Source organism: Mus caroli, unplaced genomic scaffold (genome assembly GCF_978045245.1).
Source record: "Mus caroli unplaced genomic scaffold, Mus_caroli_1 scaffold_2, whole genome shotgun sequence".
NCBI classification, from domain to species: domain Eukaryota; kingdom Metazoa; phylum Chordata; class Mammalia; order Rodentia; family Muridae; genus Mus; species Mus caroli.
Window position 1 is genome coordinate 152943767 of NW_028227257.1, and position 24574 is coordinate 152968340.

At 51.3% G+C, this 24574-nt stretch overlaps 1 protein-coding gene across 2 annotated transcripts in view; it reads right to left on the minus strand.

The window, feature by feature from the left end:
• Positions 1–858: 858 nt before the first annotated feature.
• Positions 859–24574, minus strand: part of Col5a1 (collagen type V alpha 1 chain) — a 151573-nt gene continuing 127857 nt past the window's right edge. Inside the window, exons 51-66 of one of the 2 annotated variants that reach the window (XM_021182371.3) lie at positions 24083–24136; positions 23820–23873; positions 22339–22392; positions 21755–21808; positions 21052–21159; positions 20919–20972; positions 20774–20827; positions 19711–19818; positions 18259–18312; positions 17472–17507; positions 16009–16062; positions 13749–14004; positions 12903–13015; positions 9362–9430; positions 5634–5867; positions 859–1555 (exon numbers count right to left, since the gene is read on the minus strand). In XM_021182371.3, the coding sequence (XP_021038030.1) occupies positions 1409–1555; positions 5634–5867; positions 9362–9430; positions 12903–13015; positions 13749–14004; positions 16009–16062; positions 17472–17507; positions 18259–18312; positions 19711–19818; positions 20774–20827; positions 20919–20972; positions 21052–21159; positions 21755–21808; positions 22339–22392; positions 23820–23873; positions 24083–24136 (1503 nt within the window). In that variant the 3' untranslated portion in view covers positions 859–1408. Of the gene's footprint in view, positions 1556–5633; positions 5868–9361; positions 9431–9491; positions 9561–12902; positions 13016–13748; positions 14005–16008; positions 16063–17471; positions 17508–18258; positions 18313–19710; positions 19819–20773; positions 20828–20918; positions 20973–21051; positions 21160–21754; positions 21809–22338; positions 22393–23819; positions 23874–24082; positions 24137–24574 lie in introns of both variants that reach the window. The other variant, XM_021182365.3, reaches the window with a different exon arrangement.

Here is a 24574-nt window from a genome sequence, read left to right on the forward strand (position 1 = left end):
AATGAAGTCTGGCTGTCAGGTGGGCACACAGCAGCTTCCATTCCATCTTGGCACACACACAGAGATTAGCACCACAAACATTCAGCAACTAAACAAGACCATGGGTACACCATGGGCCGGCCATGCATGAAGTCTTTGTTTTGCTCATGTGTTTTCAAATGACTTAAGCAGAGCCCAGAGAGGGGGACAGGCTTCAGGAAGGGACTCCCCACCATCATGAGCACAAGGTGCCAGGAGGGAAGAAAGGTCTCTGGCACCAATCTGGTCTTCAGGTCCTTGGCAAAAATCTCAGAATGTGGAGAAATGACCAGGATAAAGGAAGGTGGGGGAGGGAATGAGGCATGGCAGGCACCCTAGGGCCACCTAAGGGTCTCCGGACACATAGCACCACAAGAGACAAGTGTAAAGAAATCAGCACCAAATGTTCATAGTTATCTATCATCTACAGAACACGTGGCTCTCCAGCCCTGGACACTGTCCCATCAGCCTCTGCAGGAAGGAACAAGGAAAAAGGAAGCAATCAGAATTAATTTAAGCCTGTGTTTTAATCTGAGTGCTGTAGGAAAGGCAGGATATCAAATGCCTTTTTCCCCTCCCCATAAAAAATTATCCAGAGCTAATCAAAAAGAAAAAAAAAAAAAGAGTCTGGAAAGGGGCCCAGGCACCTGCAGTGGCAACGCCGCTTCTTGCTGACTGGGCAAATTTCCAATTTATTGCACATTCTTGTGGGGGTGGGGGTAAGGAGATGCCCTCTACTGAGAGCCGGATTTCGAGCCCAAGCGGGTGCCTTGTCCCAGCTCCCGCTGCCCCCATGGGCCTGAGGCTGGGTTTCCATGCAAGACTGAAAGCCAGGCACACTTAACATTTATAACAATACAATACAAATATTTACTTAAAATTTTCACAAAAACATAAGCACCTTTAATCCATCGGAAAGGCACGTGTGGAATGACATTTGGCCTCTGAGTGGATGTGTTGAGGGTTGTTTAAAAAAAAATGGAGGCTTTGGCGACCTTTACAAGACCACCTCAGAACATCTTTTGAAGGTCAGGGGGAATACATATCTTCAAGTTGAATTTTTTTTTAAAGTGATTTTCAAATACTGTCCCGCCCCCACTCCCGGCCAACGGTCCATTAACACCTTTAATGAACCTATCCTGAGAGCTGAAGGGTGGCAAGAGGCTGTGGTATGGCTAGGTCATGTGATTCGGCTCCGTGGGGACACGGCTCTTTCCCTTTGTTCTCTCTGGGCATGGGGTCCAATGCCACGGAGGGTCCGAGGCACAGATGAGTCAGGCAGGCAGGGGTGAGAAATGTTCACTGTCCGGGATGGGCCGTGCACAGGACGCCCACAGGTGGGGTGCTGAGGTCACGAGGTTGCTCTGGAGACCGGTGGGCTCAGCAGCTCCTAGCCTAGGAAGCAAGCTGGCCCCACTTCAAATCCAAATTTCTGTGAGGCTTCACCAAAGTCGTTGAACATGATGTCCACGATGGGGACTTGCTCTACTTTGGGAGTGTCGATCTCCAGCACCGTCTTCTGGTAGCCTTTCTTGGTCTAGGAAGGGGGAAGAAGTGGAGGCTGTTAAAGCTGGCAGCCTGCCCCTGGCCCAGTTCTCTCCACCCCAAGGCTCCACGAACTCCTGAGCCACCAAATTAGCTGCAGAACAGTAAGTTGGAAGAAACATGGCTGAGCAGAGAGGTGACGGGACCTCTGTAAGATTTCACATGGGAAAGGGAAGTGGAGCTCTGTAGCTATGCCTGGCCCCTTCACAGATGTGGCCATGCAAGGGAACCTCCCGTACTACCTGTTCCAGAGTGAAGTGGGTAAACTGAGACACAGAAGGGTCATGATGGTGTAGGGCCTGAGCAACCTGATAGGTCACTGTCCCATGAGGATGTGTTCAGCACTGCTCGGGGGCTCCTGAGCAGAGTGGAACAAGGCTTTTCTAAGAAAAGTAGGCTGAGCCTCAGCAAGGGTGAGGGAGTTGCTAGCCAGGACATCTCTTCCAGCACAGAATATAGGCAGGAAGACACATGAGTACTTCTGTCCCTAAAGCCAAGCAAGCTTAACTTCGGGTGTCTAGAACATTTTTGTCACGGAGGGCAATCTAGTTCTGCCACTCTGCCGACTTCCTTCAATGGTGCCTTGACATCCCCGCCTTTCTTCCATGAATTTTTGGGCTATACATCTGTCCTGAGCCGGGGTTTCCACAACCATGGATGTGAACTCCATTCTCATGAAACTGTGCCTGTCCTGGGAGAGGTATCCTTCCACTGCCTAAACCTGGCAGAAATCACGAGAAAGCAGACGGGCAGCAAGTATCCCACATGTTAACTATGGGTGCAACATGCCAGGGTGCAGCCTGGAAGAGAGGGCCTCCTACTGACCTTGGGTCAGTCCTGAAACTCCCACACTTGGTGTGTAGCCTTACTACATGGCCTTACTCTCCCTGGGAGTAGACTGAGCGTGGACCCCAAATCCAAATAGGAACCCTATTGCTCAAGGTGATGGTGAGAGATAGGCCTTGGAAAGATGATTAGGCCATGAGAATGGACCCCTCACAAGTGGGTTTGCTTCCCTTATGAAGGGAACCCAGAAAGACCCTCCATCTCTGCCTTGTGATAACAATGCAAAGGTTGGCTGTGTACAACCCAAGGTGATGGCCCCAACCTTGAACTTCCTGCTTGCAGAACTATGGGTAGTTCTGCTGTCTATAAGTCACTTAGGCCATGCTTCCTGCCATGATAATAACAGACTGAATCTCTGAAATTATAGGTCAGCCCCAACCAAATGCTGTCCTTTATAACAGTTGCCTTTGTCATGGTGTCTATTCATAGCAATAAAATCCTAACTAAGACCAGTGGATTCAGAATCTGTGTTTTCTTAGAGTCTTGGACAATTTTGTTATTTATAGTTTCCTGGCTGTCCCTTGAGAAACACTGAAAGAATTTGCCACCAGGATCCTGGTACAGATTCTAGTTGCTTAGAACATGGTTGAGTTTTAGGGATACTTATAGCTGATCTGGCCAGGCAGGTTGTAAGGAGACTGGCCAAAGAAATGGCCACATCTTTCCACTTCCATGGTCATTGTCTGAAACTTACCATGTTATGTATCTGAGCATTTAGAGTTGGCTTAGTGGTTAAACTGTTAGCCATGCAAACACAGAGACTGAAGTTTGAATCCTCAGAAATACATGTAAATGCTAGGTGGGTGTAGCAACTCCAAAGATGTATTGCCATCTTTGGAAGTCAGAGACAGGAAATCCTAGAGTAAGCTAGCTATCAAGGCAAGCCACATCAGTGAGCTATGGGTTTCATTGAGAGACCCTGACCAATGAATAAGATGGATGATTCTCAACAGCCCCTAATGTCAGGCACACACACACAGAGACACACACAAACACCCACATGCCAATACATGAAAAAGCATGCACAGACACAGATATGCACACCATCAACATAAAAATATAAGAGGAAAAAAAGAGACAGGGATAGTGGCCCATGTCTTTAATTCCAACACTCAGGAGATAGAGGTAGGTAGATCTACAAGTTCAAGGCCAGTCTGGTCTATAGACTAAAGAGAGACTCTATACCTCTGTACTAATGAGAGAATTGTGACCAGGCTATGTAGAAAAACCCTGTCTCAAAAAAGATATCTATGGGGAATCTGGGTAGCTTCAGGGGCTAGACTTACGTACCCATGTATGGTTGGGGGTACCTGAGAGCCTCACTCTCCTGGCTAGGCTAGGGAGTCAGAGCTGGTCACCGCTGCCATCTAGGGCTGGTTACCTTGGTCTCTGTTCCCAGACCCAGAAACTTATCTGAGGTGATCAGTCTGGCCTTTCCTGGGCCATGGAAGGTGCTAGAGTCTTGGGGAGCCATGTGAGGTCAGTGATGGAGTGTCACTGTCACACACCAGTGAGTCATGAGGCCACAAGCCTATGCCAGCCCACATTTCCCCACTTTACGGCATCAACATCAAATGGGTCTTTCTCTCCCACCCCAGGGACCACCATGTGTGGAGCCGGCAGGTGATTTCACACAGATTTGTGGAGCCCCGTTGCTCCAATTATTAGAGCGCTTAGAGAGGGACATATTTAAAGAAGAGACATAAATAACCATTGCCAGCTAGCAACGGCCCCCCAGGGGCACACAAACTGCACAAACAATGGATTGATGTGGAATGACTCTCTGCCCCTCCACAGGGCCCGCCGCTTGGCAGCCCCGTCAATCAGGCTACCCAGCCACACAATAGCAGTGCTGGCATTCCAATTTCAGTGGCTGTGATTACAAAATGATTCAAACTGTCCTCCCAGGGCTGGGCAGGCCTTGGCACCGCTGGCCTGCACCTGGAGGATAGAAGAATCCTGAAGGAGCCTGGCCAATAAGGAGAGAGTTGTGACATTTCAGATCATGGCTGAACTCAGGGGTTTCGGGGCAGAGAGTGGTTTACCACTCCAGTCAGCCTACTGCATGCTGCTCTCCTTGGATTGCCTTGCAATTCCACAGTCCTGCCAGCCTGCTTCCCCTCCCTGAGTTCCCTCCCAGTACACAGAGCCATTTTTTCCATCAGCGGGTTATTCCGTTCTGAGCCATTATTTTCCCACTTTTCCCAAGATAGGATCTTGGATCTTTTCAGAAGTAAAACCAGGAGGGGGGTGCTTCCCACCCCCAACCCCCAGTGTACTTCTGCTCTATACCTCGCCTCTGCACCAGAGATGCTGAGGAGGCCACAGCTTAGAACAGTGTTTAGAATAGAGAAGGCCTTCCCATGTGGGCTGTGGTCAGAACTTCCACTTCAGCTACCACACTCTCATGGGTCAGCCAGATCTGGAGCTGTGGAGAGTTCCCCAACATGCTTGGCTTCTCCCTCAGAAGCCAGTCCCAGAGCAGGGAGATGTCTCAGTCAATAACATTTTTGTCACGCAATCATGAAGAACAGAGTTTGATTCCCAGAACCCACATTTTAAAACCTAGGTGTGAGGGTCGGAGAGATCACCTGTTATTCTTGCAGAGACCTGGGTTTAGACTCAAGCACCCACATGGTGGCTCATAATGATTTACCACAGTTCCAGTTCCAGGAGATTCAGGGCTCTCTTGTGGCCTCCATGGGTACCAGGCATACATGCGAGCAAAACACATATGCACGTGAAATAAATCCTTCCTTAAAAATAAAGGCTGGGAGGTGGTAGATGCTGGCAGTCTTGGTGCTGGAGGTGGGAGTGGGTGGCTGGCAGATTCCTGGATTTTGCTGGTCAGCCAGCTTAGCTTACTTGGCAGGTTAGAGACAGTGAAACACCTTTTCATTCTACAGGAATGACAACCACTGTCCCTTCCATGTACACCGCCGCTCATATACTCATACATCCAAGCGCACACGCACAAATACAAACACATGCATGCATACACACAAAGGCAGCCCGTCCATAATTCTCACCCTGACCAGAAAACACCTGCTTAACTGCATGTGGTCTCTAAACTCCAACCAGGCCCTTCCAGGTCAGTCACACTCTGATATGGCCAGGCTGGGGCCCTATCCGGCTCTTGATGTATCCCTAACACAGAGAGAATGGCATACACAAAGTCCTCTGTAAATCTGTACTAGCTGAGCATCTATGGGAGGCATACTCACAGCACAGCCATCCACCAGGGCACGGATGTAGGGGTTGTTATCATAAGACATTTCCTCATCGTTGGAGCCCAAGAAGCGGATAGCCTTATCATAGCTGCCTGTGGCGGCATCCTGCCAGGCCACGGACTGGTAGCAGTTGTAGGTGATGTTCTGGTGGGCAGAGGCGCTCAGCAGCCGCAGGAAGGTCATTTGTACCACGCCCACGGGGTTGCCTTCAGCATCCACATAAGAGAGCTAGGGGTAGGCATAGCAAGGGGGTGAGCAGGGTGGACACACAGCAATAGACAGTTCCCCACACCCACAGGGCTTCACCCAAGCCTGTGCCCTTAGGCCGCTGCCTGGAAGCTTCTGTACTCCTCAGGGCATCGTCCAACAACTGGGACGCAAACTGGGAACTGATAGCAAACAGGCTATCTCTGCCCTGAGAGCCCCGAGAATAGGAGCCAAGTGAGACACACCTCGTAACGTATTCTTCAGAGACTGACAGTCTGCTTATTACCCTTCATCCAGTAGCCCTACCTCTCTAGATTCAGCGCCTGCCCTGCTTCCTCCAGGAAGCCTGCCTAGGTCATTTCCTCCATGTGACCCTCTTTTCTGCCTCCAGCTTCCAGGCCAGCTTCTGGGGAGCTGGTCACCTCTTCTCCACTTGGCAGGGTCTGCCTGGCTTGACTGCACCCCATGGTGCTCCATTAAGAGCCACCTTCTCCTTCTGCCCTTCTCCTTCTGCCGTGGGAAGCAGAAGGCCCCACCCGCCAATGCATGAGTCAGCCTGCTTGCTGGGAGCAAGAGGCAAGGTCTTATTCCTCGGAGCGGGGAGAGCAGATGTATGGGAAGAAGGAGAAAAGGCTCCTGGGGTCTGGTGACCACGCCCTTTCCGGCCCTGGCACTTCTATATGTTCTATATGACCCTGAGACTTGATAGGAGCTCTTCTCTTTGTAGTGCACATGGCCCATAGGCAGGAGATGCTGCAAAGTGTCCCCTTTGGTCACAGCTCTGTCACTGTCCTCACTGTTCCCTGAGGCTGGGTGCACCAGCTCAGGTCCTGCGTCCTGGTGCCCATCTGTCTGTCACCTTCCTCAGAGTACACATGCCACAAGCACAGGAGCTCAGCTTCTTGTCCCTGTTGCTGTGTTGAGCAGAGGAAGGCAGCCGGGGCTCTTGTGAGCAACTGCTTGAAGGCCACTGCCAGGAATCAAGAGCTAGAATGGCCAAGAGACCTCGGGGAACGTTGAAGAATGGCCCAGCCTGGATGGACGATGGACTAGCCTGAGTAGGGTCTGAGCTGTGTGGGAACCTGAGTGACCAGGTGTATCCTGTTCTGCCAAGGGTCAGGCTACTGAGGCAGCAAACAGGCTATCCTGCAGACCACTACCCATACCATGCAAGTAGAGCAGGGCTCTGGAGTTAGGACCCTCTCTGGAAGGCCCTACTCTCCACAACAAACTGGGAACAGCCTCAGGGAAAGAGAATGAATGGCACCCTGGAAGTGGCTCCCACTGTGTCACCAGTATCTCAAGCCATTCTGCTTCACTAGGTGCAGGCTGCCATGGACACCCTGAGAGAAGAGTCGCATTGTCTTTTGCAAAGAGTTTCCTGAGGCATCAGTATTATCAGGGGTACAAAACTCTTAGCTGTGGGAGAAAGCACAGCCTCCCCAAGCCTGGTGTGACTGAAGGCCTCTCTCCAGGCAAGGACCAGCAGGGCTCAGCGGGGCAGGTTCTGTAATGACATTTGCATCAGGGAAGAGACTGGCAGAGGTCAGTGTCTCATTCTGGTAAACCCAGCTCCCAGCAGCTGCAGCTCCAACCCTGTTCTGTGTCGGCCACTCCAAAGGGCATGTGTACAGTGAAGGAATGCTTGGGGCAGTGCTGGGTGTAGCACAGGCCATGGTGACCAAGAAGACGCAACAACTTCAATAGTAATAGGGGGAAAGAATAGGGTGGGGGAGGCAGGCCCAGGACCTTGTTCCTTTCCACCATGATGGTGGGACACCCTAAGGGTTCCCAAGCTACCAAGGACACTCCACTTCCTTGAAGACAGCTTGAGAAAAACCCACAGTCAGACTCTGCAAAGGAAAAATGCATACCAACCGGCAGTCCGGGTATCCGGTGCTCCTAGGAGGACACATGACTGACTTGAGAGAGGACACATGCCAAGCAGAGGCAGCCCCACAGAAGGACCTGAAGACCTAGTACTGTCCCAGGTTGAATTCTTCAAGAGGACCTGCCCTAGAGGATCGATTCCCTGCATCCTCCGTGTGAGAGGCCGTCTTAGGCAGCTCCTGGTTCTTACTGGGAACTGGGAGCTGGGCACTGTAGCCTGAAGGCAGGCTGGTTTGCCTTGAATGGTCCCTGGCCTCTGTCCCTGATAACCAACTCAGGATAAAGCCAGACAGGGGTGTGCCTAGACATGGGTATTCTATGACCATTTGCTCCCTTAGCAATGCTAGCAACTGGGTGGCTGCCCCTGGGGGACCTGGACTCCACCAGGTGGAAGCCATTTGGAGAGGGGAGAAGCCAGGTCAAGCTTGGGCAGACAGGACCCAAAGGACCTCGGCCCTGGGCAGTTTCCTTGTCTGACCCCTCAGATCTCCTGTCACTGCTACTGGGTCTTCCTCCTGATAGGTCCTTCTGTGTGACAACCATTTTCCTCTCAAGAAAGCAAAAGGAGCAGAAGAGAGGAAGCAACAGATGAGAATGCCCGGCTCCCAGCAGGGGAAGAGAAGCTGTGGGGCTGAAGCCCAAAGAGTCCAGGCCACAGCTTGTGTGCAGAGGTGAGCTCCTTGGGACCCCCGACAAAAAGCCAGGCATGCCTCCAGGTTGAGGGATGACAGAGGTGGAGGCAGGATAGTCCTGGAAGCCACTTGACTCTGTGCTTACTAAAGAGGCTGAGGTTGGTGCAGTGCTGAGAGGCAGCAGAAGCCCCAATGGGGTTTGTGCGAGCAAGGACTCATAGGGAGAGGTCCACTAGACTAAAGAGTCAAAAGAAGGTGTGGGGCTCTCTTCTCTAGACCTGGAACCTGAAGTCTAGCTGGGTTTTTACAAAGTCTTGAGCTGACTTTACTAAAGGCCCTGAGTATTTGGGGGAAAAAATGTCCCATTTCAAGTGGGAGACAGGCCATTGGTCTCATAGCAGTGAACCTAAACAAATTTCTGACCTCCATGCTGGCCATAAGAGCCTTCTGGGTGACATTAAGATCTCTTCACCTCCAGAATGGGTTATGTTCTAAGATACACCTCCCATAAGTTAAACACAGACTAATACAGCCATGTGGGGCACATCTGGTGCCTACAAGGACAACAGCAGCCAGAGCCTGAGGGCCTTGCATAGCCCAGAAAGAGGGTACGAAGAGCAGGGGTCTGGAAGTATTCTCTGTGAACCTCCTAACTGGTCATGCCTATGAAGAAAGATCTCCTACTCGGTGTATGTCTCTGACCTGTGGTTTGCCAGTGATGGTGTGCCATCCATAAGCAGCATGTGGCTTTACTGGCGTGCCCACCTCCAGCTGCAGATGCCCTGAGTCTCAGTGGGAAGCTACCCACCTACTTCCAGGATGGAAGGAGAGGCGAGAGGAAGGGGCATCACACCCATCTGGGCCTTGCTGCCAGGCATGTGGAGCATTTTGGCCTAAAGGGCCATAGCAGATGTGGCCCCAGCTGTGATTAGGCCCATGCAGCACCCAGAGCCAGGCTGAGCTGCAAGCAGGCAACGTGAGGTGGCCACTTACCAGGGAACCCCGCTTGTACTGACTATACCAGGTGGAAGGCTGTTCTTTGGGCCACCGGGCCATTTTACTCTGCAAGATAGGAGATGGCGGGTTTAAAGTGACAAATGCAAAGAACGTGGTGTCACCTTACCAGTTTCCCACGCTTGAATTCACTGAACCAGGAACCTGGGTTTTCTTTGGGCCAAGAAGTGATTCTGGCCTACACATAGGGCAGGGATGGTGGGGAGGGAGAGAAACAGAAAATGAAAGGGTTACTTCTGCCTCTACAGACAGACCTTCCCAGCTTTTCCAGCCCCTGTGTCCTGCCGAGATACCTATGCCTCCTCCCTGGGATGACCTGGGGTGACAACTGTTCTAGAGCTCTACAGCGACCAGGTACATGTCAACATGGTCATGCCAGGATTACAGGCACAGCTATTGGCTTGTGTGTACCAAGGCATCTAGTGACTGCTGAAAGGTCATAGTGGAACAGTAAATGACAAACACAGAAACCTCATGCCAGCGACAGAGAAAGTTGCAGCCAGCATAAGTTGATGGGCTTGCAATGTGTGGACATCTCCTCATCCTGCTCTCAGTTTTAAGAGACGATGGCTCAGGCTCTTCAGCTGCCACCCAGTACTGCAGCAACACAGAATCCCAGTGTACGTAATACGTGTGTGTGTGTACAGTATGTGTACATATATGTATAAGTGCATATGCATAATGTATGTGTGTGCATAAGGTACGTGGTTGTGGTGTGTGTCGAGTATGTAGCCATATGGGAAGCCCCCTCTGTGCTGGCTTCAGGCCGTGGAAGAATCAGGCTGAGACTGAGCTGGAAGTTCTGGTTGACTTTCTTAGTGCCAGGAGTTATCAAGTAGGCTGCTGGTGGAGGATTGCCCCCAATAGTCCTGTGTGCTATGCTCCAACAAGCCAGACAAGATGTGCACATTGGTGCCATAGTGGTACAAATGTTGTGGTGTCACCAGCTGCTTTTCAATAGGTTTAAGGTCTGTTTCACTGAAGGGAACTCACATGCACCTATCAAGTTTCATCTTAATCACTGGTGTTTAGGCCTATACAGTGCTGCTTTCTCAATTGGTCATCAAAGGAAGTTTATTTTTTGCAACAGGAGATGTGGAAACAATATTATAGTCAGAAGGGGGGAAGTGTTGTGTAGTTATATCCTCCAAATGGAAACATCTTTCCTAGAACTAAGCTTAGTAAGCTTCCGGGGGTAAACACAACTCACAAGTTTCAGGAACCTCCTCAGACTTACAGTATAGATGGCCCCTTAAAACACTATAAAAGCAGTGGGAAAGGGGGTTCTCTGACCAGCCAGGTTGTGTGCCAGTCACAAAACTCCAATGATGCAGCTTTTGTGAGTTGTAGGCCTCCTGTGGTGGTCTTTTCAGTGAGACAGCTGCTTTTGAGTCACCAGAGCTCCTGTGAGTAACCCCAATAAACTCTACAGTTCCACTCAGCTAGACCTGGGTGGAATTATATTTTTACTCTTTGTTCTATTGTTGTTGCCCTTTATGAGGTGGAAATAGGGTCTCTCCAGAAAATGGCATACAATAGAGGCGAGCACACACACACATGTGTGTGTGTGTGTGTGTGTGTGTGTGTGTGTGTGTGTGTGTGTGTGTGTATGAAGGTCGTCACTGGGGACTTATGGTCTTTGGGGTTCCTGGAGCCAGCAGGTAATTTGCTATGACAAGGGAACAGAGACTGTCCTCAAAGCCTCCAGAAACTGCAGGGCTAAGGTGACCCCCTTCATCATAGGGCTTGCCTCTGTGCCTCCTTGGGGAGTCTCACTTGGGGGCTCTATCTCCATGAAAGCCAAGGCTGAAGATATGTAAGACTGACCAACAGAGTGGTCTCAGAGATTATATGGGCTGAGTCTCTGTAGGGGGAGGGTGGGAGGTCGTGTCTCTAGACTGATTCACTGTTGGTGTGGAAAACCAGAGTTTTCAAGACATCCTAGGCTGACCAGATTCTTTAGAAATCCATACATGGGATCCAGGCACAAAGGTTAGGTGGGGAAGAGGCAGGGATATGGAGCAACATGATTGCCCCCTCTGAGCTGGCTGGGTGCTAGAACAAAGCCTGACTGCTGGGGAAATGAGGTGTCCTGTCTGCCTGCCGCCTCCCCCTGAGTCCTGCACCTTTGCCTGTGGTCTGTCAATGCCACACTCAAATTGTGTAGGGGCAGCTCCTCCCAAGTTAGGAACGGAGGCTCCAACTCAGACTTCTGATCATACCTGCTCCAGGCTCTGGAGCCGTATCTCACTGGCTCTAGGAGAAGGTCTATTTATCCTGGGCAGGGCAGCTCTGGCTCAGCCCACAGTCTGTACGTGAGGGAGAAGCAAGGGGACCGAGTGTCTGTGCATCTGCACAGACTCCATCTGACATAGTCCCAGAGACAGGTTGGCTCCAAGAGGCTGTCTGTCTGCAGAGGGCACTAAGGGGGGCAAGAAAGGGCTCTCGGTTCAACTCCAGCTAGATGGGGGGCATGAGACCCATAGAGCAGGTTCTCATGTCTCAGATCTCTGCAAAGCCCTGGCTCTTCTCTGGGAGTCCAGTACATCAGAGTGCAGGAGGGATTGCTCTGCTCCTGCTGCCAGCAGCAGAGTGCAACCCAAGGGCGTGCTGGGACCCAAGGGCGTGCTGGCGCTTACCACTTTCATGATGTGATTTAGAGAGAGGATGGCAGCCCCAGGGAGCCCTTATGCCCTCTCCAGCAGGAACCCACTTCCCAGGTGCTAGGGTTGCTAGGAAGCTGTGGTGTGGCTCCACATGCACACCTGCTGTGGCCTCTAGAAAATGGCACGGGACAACTCTGATGGAGGCCACTGAAACTGAGGTCATGGTCATGCTCTCAGATATGAGAAGGCTTATTCTCTTGCCGGCCTGTCCCAGCCAGAGTAGCCTCTGACACAGAGTCTGCAGCACAATTCACTTACCTATCACACGCATACACAATCCTACCTACAGGAGGGAGCTCAGAAAGGCTACAGGGGTGACTAACTGATACCCCACAAAATATCTTGAGTCAGAACCCAGTTATCTGCCTACAGATTCCTCATGCATGCCCTTGCCTGGCACCTGAGAGGCCTAGGATAGATCCCACAAAAATAAGCTGGCACCCCCAGTTCAGGCACACGGCAGTCTCTAGTCCTTCTTCTCACTTGTCCCCAAAGGTCTTTCAAAATTTTAGGTTGGTTTGCTGAGCCCCAGGGATGAGCCCCAGGGATGAGCCCCAGGGATGAGCCCCAGGGATGAGCCCCAGGGATGGCTGCCAGCTCCAGGATAATCCTATTGTTGAGGTGGGGGGAGCATGCTCAAGGCCGGCGCTCTTCACACACAGGAACCTAGGCTGCTTCTGCTGCTGCACACCTAAACTATCTTATCTTAGGACAATTTAAGTATGATTTCCAGAAGAATGCTCTTGGTACTGAAAGTGACTGTCTGCTGGCTTTTAGCCTTAAAGCTGTATACACACAAGAAACACTGAAGCCCTGGTCCAAGCGGACATACGGCAGTTGACACAGGTACTCACTCCCTCAGACTTCTTGTCAGGGAAGACGCACGTGGACCCTCCAGCTGTGAAATTGCAGTAGACTTTGAAGGAGTCCCTGGAGCACCCTTGGTTGGGATCGACCCAGTATTCACCTGGATTTCAGAGACAGGGAGGCAGATTCATGAGAATGGCTCCCTGGACTGTCCGCAGAAGCCACCGCAACATTTCAGCCTAGCTGTTAAATGCACAGCCAGGGCCATAAAGCCACCGACACCGCCTCCTTTCCTGTCTCACAGTACTTTGCTTTTCCTGAGGGGAGCATAAAGAGAAGCAGACAGTCCTGTTCGCAGAAGTGCAGCTCGGCAGGAAGCACACTGTGTCAGTGTCTGCTGACCTTGATGGGTGGATGGCACAAAGACAAAGAATGTTCTGAAATGAACCTGGAACTTCATGGGCGTGGCGTCAGAATCTACTGAAATCAGATACCCCTCGAATCCAGAGGAGGAGCACCCCTTACTTCTGGGGAGAGAAGTCGATTTCATTTTACTGCTCAACAGGCCCTTGGTTTGAAGAGGGTGAGGGTTGAGGTTCTATGGTTCTGCCAGTGCTTAAGACCCACTTTCCCAAGCCCAGCACCGCACATAATCCTGACTTCAAGCTGCTTTTGGGGCCAGCTAGTGCCAGGCCACAGGATAAGACCCAATCAGCCTTGACACTCTGAGGCTTGCCTTCTCTCCTCTCTGGCTTCTCCCGACATGTCAACCTCCCTCTCTTATGTTTCTGAAGATTAATGAGGGGCCTAGCCCATATCTCCTCCCACAGATGTGAGTGAGTGAGGGGGTGACTCTGGCTGGCCCTGCCTCCCACCCTGTGGTCCTCCCTCACCATCTGGGAAGTCAGGATGACAGAGCTGTAGATCCTTGCAGGTACGGGCTGGGTTCTGCTGGGTGCCCAGTGGTCGCTTCATCTGTTCAATCTCCAGCTTCAGGGAGTTGAGGGAACCAAAGATCTCTTCCATGCCATCTGCATAATCCACGTAGCTCTCCCCAGCCCCATCGTCCAGGAGCTGGCTGGCATCAATGTTCCGCCGAGTCCTGGAGGCCTGGATTGGCAGGGGCTGGATAACCTCACCCGGAGGGCCCTGGGGTGCAGAACAGAGCAATTATGAGAAAGAGAGGATGGGAATGACCCTGCTCCAAGGGCAGAGGTAAGATGACCCTGAGCCAGAAGTCTGGGTCCCTCAGGCTCTGTGTAAGGTAGTCTAGGGACTGGCAGCACCCAGCCACATCAAGCTTTTCCTGCATGCACATACAACCACAGAACCACACATGCAGACACCATATACACATATCCACAATACAGAACTATATACATCATATGCATGTGTACATATTGACACATGCATGATCACATATAACCACTATGTAAAAGTTTCTCCAAGGCTGAAACATTCAATCCTGCAGGTAAGTACCTTTAAAAGGAAGGCAAACAACTCAAAATAGCTTCAGAAAGCCCCTGAAACTGACTAGATTCACTAGGCCTCTCCCTGCCAGACTAAGCAATAAAAGCTGAGGGTCCCTCTCTCTCTCTAGGAAGTAGACTTAAGCTGCAGAGACTCTGAGACCAGACCAGATGCCTGGAAGATGCAAAACCAGCCAAGCTGCCTGGAAGAAGCTTAGATGAACTGGTCCACTTAGAAAGGACACTCCTCAATCCTCTGAGTTGCCTGTAGTCTGCACAGTTGCTCCAAGTTCCCAGCTTGTGAGCTGTCACCCACGCAGGGGTAGGCTTTAAAGATGCAGCTGGTTTTGAGTCATTTCTGCTCCTATAAGTAACCCTTCCCCACATTCCTGTAAGTCTAATAAAAATCATTGCTCACACCGGGCAGTGGTGGTGCACGCCTTTAATCCCAGCACTTGGGAGGCACAGGCAGGCGGATTTCTGAGTTCCAGGCCAGCCTGGTCTACAGAGTGAGTACCAGGACAGTCATGGCTACACAGAGAAACCCCGTCTTGAAAAACCAACCCCTCCCCACCAAAAAAATCATGGTTCACCAGGTTTGACTTGAGCAATAACTATACTTTAGTCTTTCTGATGTTAAGTAGGTATTTGTGTTGTATCCTCCCAGGAAAAGTTTAGTCAAACAACTATACACATGCACAATATACTTACAGAAACATGCATGGATGTTTATATACGCTGTTTCATACATATACATAAGAATAATACACACATAGTAATACACACTTTTATGATCATACATATGCATACATATACACATCTAGAAACACCTACATATGTATATATGCATATTCATATACACATGTACAATACGCACACAGAAACACATATATGTTCACATACATAAACATATGGAAATATGCCTGCACATTACACAGGTATGTTGGCATATACACATACACATAAATGCATATACCACATTCATGAATGCATGTTCACAATACATATATGCACATGTACAATACCCATGTAGAAATATAGAATACACACTTCATGTTCATACACATGTGCATAGATAAATATACATATATCTATACATATATTTACAAACATCCTCTGTGATATATTGCATGTGTGTGTAGATATATATATACACACTTACATATGCATTTTCACATATATACACATGCCATATGCTTATACACACATATGTATACATGTTCACACACATGCATATAGCACAGAGAAACATACATATATGCCTGTACAAGTATATGTGCATGTTGATACACATATGAACACTTTCATATATACTTAATGCATATTTACACACATATGTATAGAGCACACACAATTGCACAAGTCCATACTTGCAAGCAAACAGACACAAAATGTTACATACACATATGAATACATACACACACAACTCAGTACACACATGTATGTATAGCAATATGACACACTTACATAGTCATATATACCCACATAGCACATAACACCCACACACATGTACATCCTATCGCTCTGGCAATAATCCCACCCAGGGCAAGTCAGCCCATTGAGCCTGTGAGACTCCCAGTCCCTCTGTATCCCCTGGGTATGCCATGCGAGTCTCACTGCATCTCAGACAGCAAGCCCCACAGATAATCCCTCAGTTCCCCTTCACACCTCACACACTACTCACAGGTGGGCCGGGGAGTCCTGGGTGGCCTGCCTCACCCTTCGGGCCGGTGGGACCCTGGAGGGAAAACAAGAAAGCAGCACTTGGTCATGGGGCCTCCTGTGTTCTGAATGACCTATTAGCTCCAAGAAGGCTGGGACAAAGGGACAAGGCAGGCAGGGTTCTCTGAGGCCAGGCCTAGCCACCTTGGCCTGAGATGGGCTAGGCTCATTTGTAAAGACAGGAGACAGGGGTCAAAGGAAACAAAAATGCTAACAAACAGGCTTATGGAAGCAAGGCATCTGTGTGGGCCATCAGGGAAATGTAAGCCCAACCCTCAGTGGGCCTTCATCTCCGCACAGTCAGCAACACCGCTATCAGAAAGACAAAAAGTGCTGGAGAGGACGGGGCACTGCTGGTGCGAATGCAGAATGGCTCCGCCATGCAGGAAACCAGAGACAGACGTGCTACTCGAGCTTGCTGATCCACCTCTGAGTGTGTCTGAGTGGCGCTCACACACCCATGTGGCTACCGCACTGACCACAATAGCTGAGATGTGGAGTCAGCCTAGATGTCCATCCAGGGAGTAAATACGGAATGTATCTTATACACACACAAGGAGTGTTGCTCAGTCATAAAGGAGGCCATCTTGTCTTTGCATGGGCAGCGGGGGTTTGCAGGGCAGGGACAAGGAGGGGGACAGGCAGCCGAGGGGCGCTCAGAAGTGAACATTAACAGAAATACAGTGTATAATAATTTGGAGCATTAACAGTTAATGGAAAGCAGGAGGTAGGGTAGGACAGTGGTTTCAGAGGCTGGTCGAGGGGCAGGGCCCTGGAACACTGGGAGGATGGATGAAGAGATGCTGGGTACCAAACACGGTTACACAGGAGTAAAACCGTCACACACACACACACACACACACACACACACACACACACACACACACACACTAGCCTGCTAGGTTTCATGAATATCTAGAGAGGCTGGATGGCTCCATCCACATAGTAACAGTAAAGACACGGAACCGCCAATGGCCCCAGCATAGTAAAAAGCCACACCAAGGCCCATAATACACATGATTATTCCATGTTAGCCCAAAGTGTCAAGAGGCTGCAGGATCTGTCAGAGCTAGCTAGTTTCACTTGATTTTCTCCCACCTTACCTCATGAACAGCTACAATTAAAATAATACTTTAAAAACAGCCAGGAGCAGAGCAATTGGTTATTTGAAAAAAAAAAAAAAACAACCAAACAACCAACCAACCAAACAAACAAACACAAAACTGAAAACCTAAAGACAACAAGAAATGCCAGCAACACACAGTGTAATGAAGAAGAAAAGAGAAGGTGTGGAGAGTACAGCTGTAGGTAGGGGTGGGGGTCCAGGATGGGGGGTCCGCGGTGGGGGTCCAGCCCTAGGAGACTCCTCTCCCACCTACAAGGCAGTCTCAGGTGCCATGGCCCAGACAAGTCAGAGTCACTTACCGAAGAGCCTTTAGCACCTTTGGGACCTGGAGGGCCCTGCAGAGAGCAGAGGTCAGAATGTCAGTAAACAGAGGGGCCACTCAGGTCCCAGGTTTGCTTGGTCACCCCCTAAGAGTCCTCACTATGCCTGCCTGGTCAGTGGGCAGGAGGGTGGATGTGGCTGCCACTGCCTCCAGGAGGGCATCTGATGGGAGGTCACCCTGCCCACAGTGCTCAGCTGAGGAATGACCTTTGGACATCAAAAGCCAAGGAGCCCCTGGACTCCTGTGGGGCCTGGAGGGAATCAGCTGCTATACATCCATGGCCATGTGGGCCCAAGGTCCAGCCTACACAGGCTGCTCAGAGTGGGTAGAGCCCAGGGATGTGGCGATGATATTGTAGTGATGGACCCTCAAAGCACCAGGGAGGTCCAGGCTAGGTTCCTAAGAAAACAGGTCCCTCGTTTTCAAGTCTGGAGTGGCCCTGCTCATGCACACTGGGAAGAGGAGAGCCAAGACCACTCCCTTCCCTCTCCCCAGATACAAAAGGCTCTCCATTCTTTGTAAGGAGGTTCAGGGATTAAAGTTTGCTTGCCCTTCCCTTCCCCTTTGGCAAGGCGATCAGGAGACCAGCAACCCCTCTCCTGCTCCTGTCCCTTAGGACTCCAAGGTTGTGTCATGTACACATTATCCCTCATTCAATCATCTCTCCTAATACCCATGTGGTTCTCTGGACAGGCTCGTCCATCTCCCATCCGTCCTTGTATCAACTGGGCCCCAGAACCCCAGCATCCGTCCTAGATACATACCGGCAAGCCAGGAGGCCCAGGAGGCCCAAGTGGGCCAGAAGGACCTGTGATGCCCTGGAAGGAAGCAGAAAATGCAGGTTACCAGCTTTTAGATGGGGGTGGAATTGAGGGAAGTGACCGCCGTGACCCTGCCATGATTCCGGAATCCCTCATAGTCCCCTTTCCAGGAACCATGAATCCTGGCTGACAGCTGTAGTCAACCACTCTGGGTGGAGCTTACATCACAGTGAGAGCCACCACATCTCCTCAATGAATTGAACTGATTGACCAAAACAACCACAGGCTGAAGTCCCCAGGGTCAGCTCCCTGCCCAGGCTGGAAGGATCTGTGCATTAAAACACCACCCCTACCATACACTACTGGAACTCATAAAAGTCTGCTCCAACCTCCTGCCCAGCTTGGCCACATATCTCAGCTCATAATGTTAGGCCTTACCACCGTGGACAGAGAAATATGAACGTGTTTTCCAGCCACAGTTGACAGCCCAGTCTCACAGGGAACAAAGTCCCTCTCCTGTCCTGGGCCTGGACCTCAGGGTCCCTGATGGGTCCCATGCTTCTCAAGCCTGCGCCCTGAAGATGCCTCCTCCTGCACCCTGGCCAAGGACACAGTTTGTGGCTCAGAGAAGTGAATATACATTCACAAAGAGAGCCACACAAGTCTGAAGCCTGGGGACATGGGACAGTCAGAAAAATGTGCAGTGGCTGAGGCAGGGCTCCAAGGAGCCCCATCCTCTCGTGCCATGCACTTCCACTATGACCTAAAGACGGATGTCTGCTGTTTTCTCAGCTCCCGATACCCCACATCCTGCTGTCTTTAGAGACAGATGTAGGCTGGGTAAGCAAAGATCCCCAGATGTGAGTGCTGTCACACTGTGGGGACAGTGTAGGAATCCCCACTGCAGTGAATGGGGATCTCTCCAGTGCCACACACAGACTGCCTCTTGAATTTGGGAGTCTCCTCCGTTTCACCTCCTGCAGTCAAACCAAGACACAGCCAGGGTTTCCTCTGCCATGGCTCACCACGATTGCAAACTAACCAGCTACCGTGGATTCTGGGGTAAGTCTGGGCTCAGATGTGGGCATCTGTGGCAAGGTGGGGGCAAGGATGCTAGTGGCCATTGCTCTACCCCTCCCCACAAGTAAACATGGCTGCTGGCCTGCCACTATCTTCTGCCTAGAGGCTTTTGCATGGAGTTGGAAGGATGGATCTGACTCCTAAGACCCCCCCCCCGATTCTGAGGATCCTCAGAGCAGCGAGGAGAGAGCTCCCACCTCCACTTGAGGTCTGGGTTTGGGGTGTGTTCTAACTGTACCTCCCAGACCTAGCTAAGTCCAAGCCTCACTGGCCCCATCTGCAAAGCAAGATTTGAGATTCCATGGCAATGAGGGCATCCTCCCAGCCTCCTTGGGAAACTAGAAGTTGCTCCATGGATCCAGTTACTATATATACCTGATCTCCTTTAGGACCAGATGAACCCTGGGGGCCTGGGAGTCCACGGTCACCCTTTTCACCTTGCTCTCCTGGAGGTCCGATGAGTCCAATCAGGCCTGGATGACCCTGTGAGGAAATAGAGCCATGATAGGTATCTATGCTACCAGTACCCTGAGTCCACCGCACAGTGGGCGGGATGACAGGGCTCATAGCCACAGCTCAGGAAAACATAGTCAACATGTTGGGGAGTGAAAGTAAGAAGAGACAGGACAGGTGACAAGTCTCCTGGCCCCTTGCTAGTAAGGAATGTATTTGAAAAAACACTCAGGGAGAGACAGGGTATGGCTGAGCAGCAAAGCATTTGACCAGCATGTATGGGGCTCTGGGTTCAGTTTACAGTACTGCCACTATCCCTGACAGTGAGCCACCACCATCCCTGGCACTGAGCCCCAATAACAACCAAAAAGAAGCCGACGGGCACCCAGATCCAGAGACCACGGGATTCTCCTGATAGTTTCTGTCTATGTTTTTACTTAGGAAACATTCTGACTTTCGGTAAGCATGCCACCTTTTCCTGCAAGGCCCGAGGCTGACACGGGATGGAAACTGCTGAGAACTGCGGATAGTACACTCATCTGGACACCTTTCGGGAGAAAGAGCCCCCACATCTGCCTCATACATCTTTTGGTTTCATGTGAGCATCTACAACGTTCTGGGAGGACTTCCGAGTCGAAAGGACGTTCTTGTTGCCTTCTCTGTGAGCAGCTGTTTGTCTGGTGAGCTCGCTTATTTACAAATAAATCGATGGAAGGAGAAAAGCCACCATCTGTTAATGAAGCCACCAGGGCTCTAGCAGGTTCTTGTCAATGCTGGCATACAGACACGAGTCTCAGAGTCCTGTGAGTATTTCTCTTCTGTTGCTCTACCTTAGCCTCCCATGAGAGCCACAGCGGGTACTTGGCGGTGGGTCAGTAACTCCTGGGACGGAGTCATGGGTGCTGTTACTGCAATGCTTAGGTCCCCTAAGTCTGAGTCAGGGTGCTGTTCTTGCAATGCTAGGGTCCCCTAAGTCTCAGCTCACCTTTTCACCTTTGGGACCGGAGTCTCCTTTGAGTCCAGGGAGTCCTGGAGGACCCTGCAGGAGAGGAGAGAGGAGTCAGTGTCCTTGTCCTAGCGGGTTCCAGTGCTCTAACAATACAGACCCAGTGACACTGCATGCCGCTCACCATGGGGCCGGGTGGACCATCGGGGCCTGGGGATCCTGGGAGGCCTTGCTCACCCTGAAAGAGAAGTCCGTTGGTGTAATTCTGTGCCTCCATCAGCACCTCTCCCTCATCCCAGGCCTGACATGCCACTTACCACAGGACCAGGGATTCCACGGAGACCATCAGGGCCAGGCTTCCCAGGGGCCCCTTGGGGGCCAATGGGGCCAGTCTTCCCAGGAGGGCCTTCTAAGCCAGCTTCTCCCTGCAGAGGAGGACGTACATGTTCAGAGGCTCAAAGGGCCCAGCCCCAAACCCCTGGGGTATTGGGGAAGAGCTCCCATGTGTCCTGAGTGGTGCCACACCCCACCTTCCTGTGGAGGCTGACTTGGCCCAAGCTCCATTCTGTTATCCAAACATAGTGGCTCCCTGATCCTGCTGACCACAGAAGGTCACCTACCCGGTATCAGGCCACACAGCACCCAGATGCAGAGCTCACTAAGTCTCAAAGAAAACTGGCAAATGTTCCCATCTTGTGTGGGTGTGTGGGTCACCTCACTGAGAGAGTGGCTGAGTGCCCCAGTGCTGGGCACCATGTGAAACACTTAGGTGGTGGCTAGCCCAGTCTCCCAAGGCCTCACTTCCTGTGTGTGTTGTCTTCCCTTCTGTCATAGGTCAAAGACTAGGCGTGATCATATCCTGCCCTCTTTCTGTCTACTTCCTCCTGCTACTTCATCCTCCCTTAAGGCTCCCTGACCCTTCCCATCTCTCTCTGGGCCCCGGATCCTGTATTCTCAGGCTGTACCCTGCCCCTAACCTCTCTCAGGGTCACAGATGTTACAGCCACCAGGGTAACTTACCTTGGCTCCTTTCTCCCCCTGCCTGCCTTCAGGGCCTGCAGGGCCTGGGGGACCCTAGAAAAACAATAGAACAACAAAGACTTGAGTTTGGAGCCCAGGGAAGCTGCAGGATATGAGGCCATGCTGGGCCACTGGCCAGTGAAGATGCAGGCCCCATATGGGGTTCACAGATCCAGGTGCTGGCCAGGCCTCTGGTGGATCTAGAGATGTCTTAGGTGCCTTGCATACAGAAGGCCCTCTCTCCTCTGTGCACTCTTTGGCTCAAGTGCTGCATGCAGTCCAGGCACCCACCGGAGCTTGTAACACAGACTAGACTTGGTCTCCTCTCTTATAATGGTCAGGTCTAGGGACAAGGAGAGCCCAGCTTTTGTAGATGTTTTCCCCACATGATGGTATAATGGGTATGTCGGTCACTGACCAGACTCCATTTCCTCAGAAGTTACTGCACCCAGCTGTGTCACCCCCACATATCTGTGACCTGATGAGTGTGTCCCACATTTCAGATATCCATGTACTCTCCTTGGGGCCATGGGAAGCACCAGGGATTCCACAAGGGGTGAGGAAGGGTGGGCAGAAGGACTTACCCTCTTTCCTGGAGGCCCAGATGGACCAGGTTCACCAGTAGGGCCCGGGGACCCCTTGTTAGGAGAAAGAACACAGAGCATTAGAAATTTGTCCCATCAGGAAACACGAATATGCTGGCCACAGCCAAGGAAACACACAGAAATGTGTCATTTCCATATGTCCAGCCCTGCACAGCCCCCTCTCTGGTGTGAGCATAGCAAGTCCACAACCAATTCCCTACGGCCTTCACATCCCTTTGCCCTCCCTGGTGGTGGCACTCAGAGAATCCAACTCACATCTCACAGTTGCTGCACCGTGAGCAAAGAGACCCCCCGGGGCATGCTTGCACCTAGCACTCGGCTGTCTGGTTTCCACCACTCTACCATCACCTGCCTCTCATTTGCAGAAGGGCCAAGCTGGGAGCCCAAGGCAGGGGCTTGGGAACAGGGGCATGGACAGGACACATCTGGCTCACAGCCTGTGTCTCCAGCCCTTCGCTTCCACTGCTGCCTGTCTTATATCAATGATACAAGCATTTACCCTTGGGTCAGTGATAGGGTTTGGATGGCCTCTGAAACCTAGGCTCATATCAAATTGCCCTTGTGCTGGTATTGACAGGAGGGGCCCTGCTTTTCAGATCGTGTGAGTATGCATAGATTTCATCACTATCAGAGAAATGAGCTAATTATAAAAGGGGGGTTAAGCCCACCTCCCCCTCCCCATAACTGCATGATGACATCTACATTATTATTATTATTATTATTATTATCATCAGAGACAGGGTCTTACTCTGAAACCAAAGCTGACCTTGAACTCATAATGTAGACCAGAAAGGCCTCAAACTCGCAGCAATCCTCCTGCCTCAGTTTCCTGAGTCCTGGATCAGAAGCATGAGCCACCACATCTGTTCTTGCCTTGTTAAGCCACAGCCCAACACCCTACCTGATAAGTTCCCTCTATCTTGACTTCCTAGCCTGTAGCACTAAGCCCAACACACTTATCTTGTTTTAATCACCCAGCCTGTAACATTCACATTAGCAGTAAAAAGACCTTGATAGTCATTCGTTCCTAGGAGCTAGTCCCACCTTGGGTGTGGACTGAAGAGACCTCTTGACAGAGGCACAGTCCAGCCCAGGGACATGAAGAAGTCACCTGGTCCCACCCCAAAGAGACCACTTCACATTAACACAGCCACTCAAGGTCAAGTGGCCACAGTTGCAGGAGTCGGGCCTGTGGGAGGGGGTTGTACACCTGTTGATCAGCTTTGGCTGGCATTCAGGGTGAGATCTGGGGTACTTTGCAGAACCCTTGGAGCTCCATACAGGTCTTCTGCTGGGATGCATATGCATCCTTCCTTTGGAGGAAGGGTCCCAGCCTTCACCATGTCCTTGGAGCCCCTGAGCTCCACCCACAATCAAGAGGAACCTAAGTTTTGTCTACTCATGAAGACCTGAGAATGCAGGGAGGCTTCCATGAGAAAGCCATCAGACCACACACTCACCGTCTGCCCAGGTTCACCATCGTCCCCTTTGTCACCAGGTGGGCCGTCTTGACCCTGTGGGAACAAGAAAATTGTTTCCACTGCACAGATGAAGTTCATCCTCCAACCCGAGTGTATTCTCAGGTCCTCTCCCACGGGCTGGGCATTGGAACAGGGACAGCCTGGAGAGGTGCTGCGCCCCGGAGAACCCACGAGAGGAGAGGAAACAGAGAGCAGGAAAACTGGGGGTGACAAGAGGCAGCAGAGACAAGATGGACACTTACTGCGGGGCCTGGCTCTCCAGGGGGACCAGGGTCTCCAGGAAAGCCCACAGGGCCCTGGAGAAGAGAGAGGTAAGCTATTAACAGCCTGGCACACCCTGCCCGGCCCACCGGGACCCAGGTTACAAGACAAAAGACAGTCTCAATACCTCCAGCACTTTTGATCACGGGAACCCTATCCTAAAGAGTTCACAGAGCAGCAAACCCACCCGTGACGTGAGGCAGAGCCGGGGCAGCAGCCTTCTGCTCTTTGGACACTAGTGAGGACAGGCGTCCTGCCTGTACATCCACTCTGGTGCCCCTTTTGACTTCCGATGCAAAGTCGGGGCCAGCAGAAACAGTACCCTGAGGCTGAAGGGCTTTCATTAGGACACCCCCTCCCCACGAATGCTGCTTTTATCCCATGCTTCCCTGTTCTCCTCTTACAGCCTCACCAGTAACTAGCGTGGACACCTCTAGAGTAGACAAAAGACACACAGCACTCACACGGCTGTT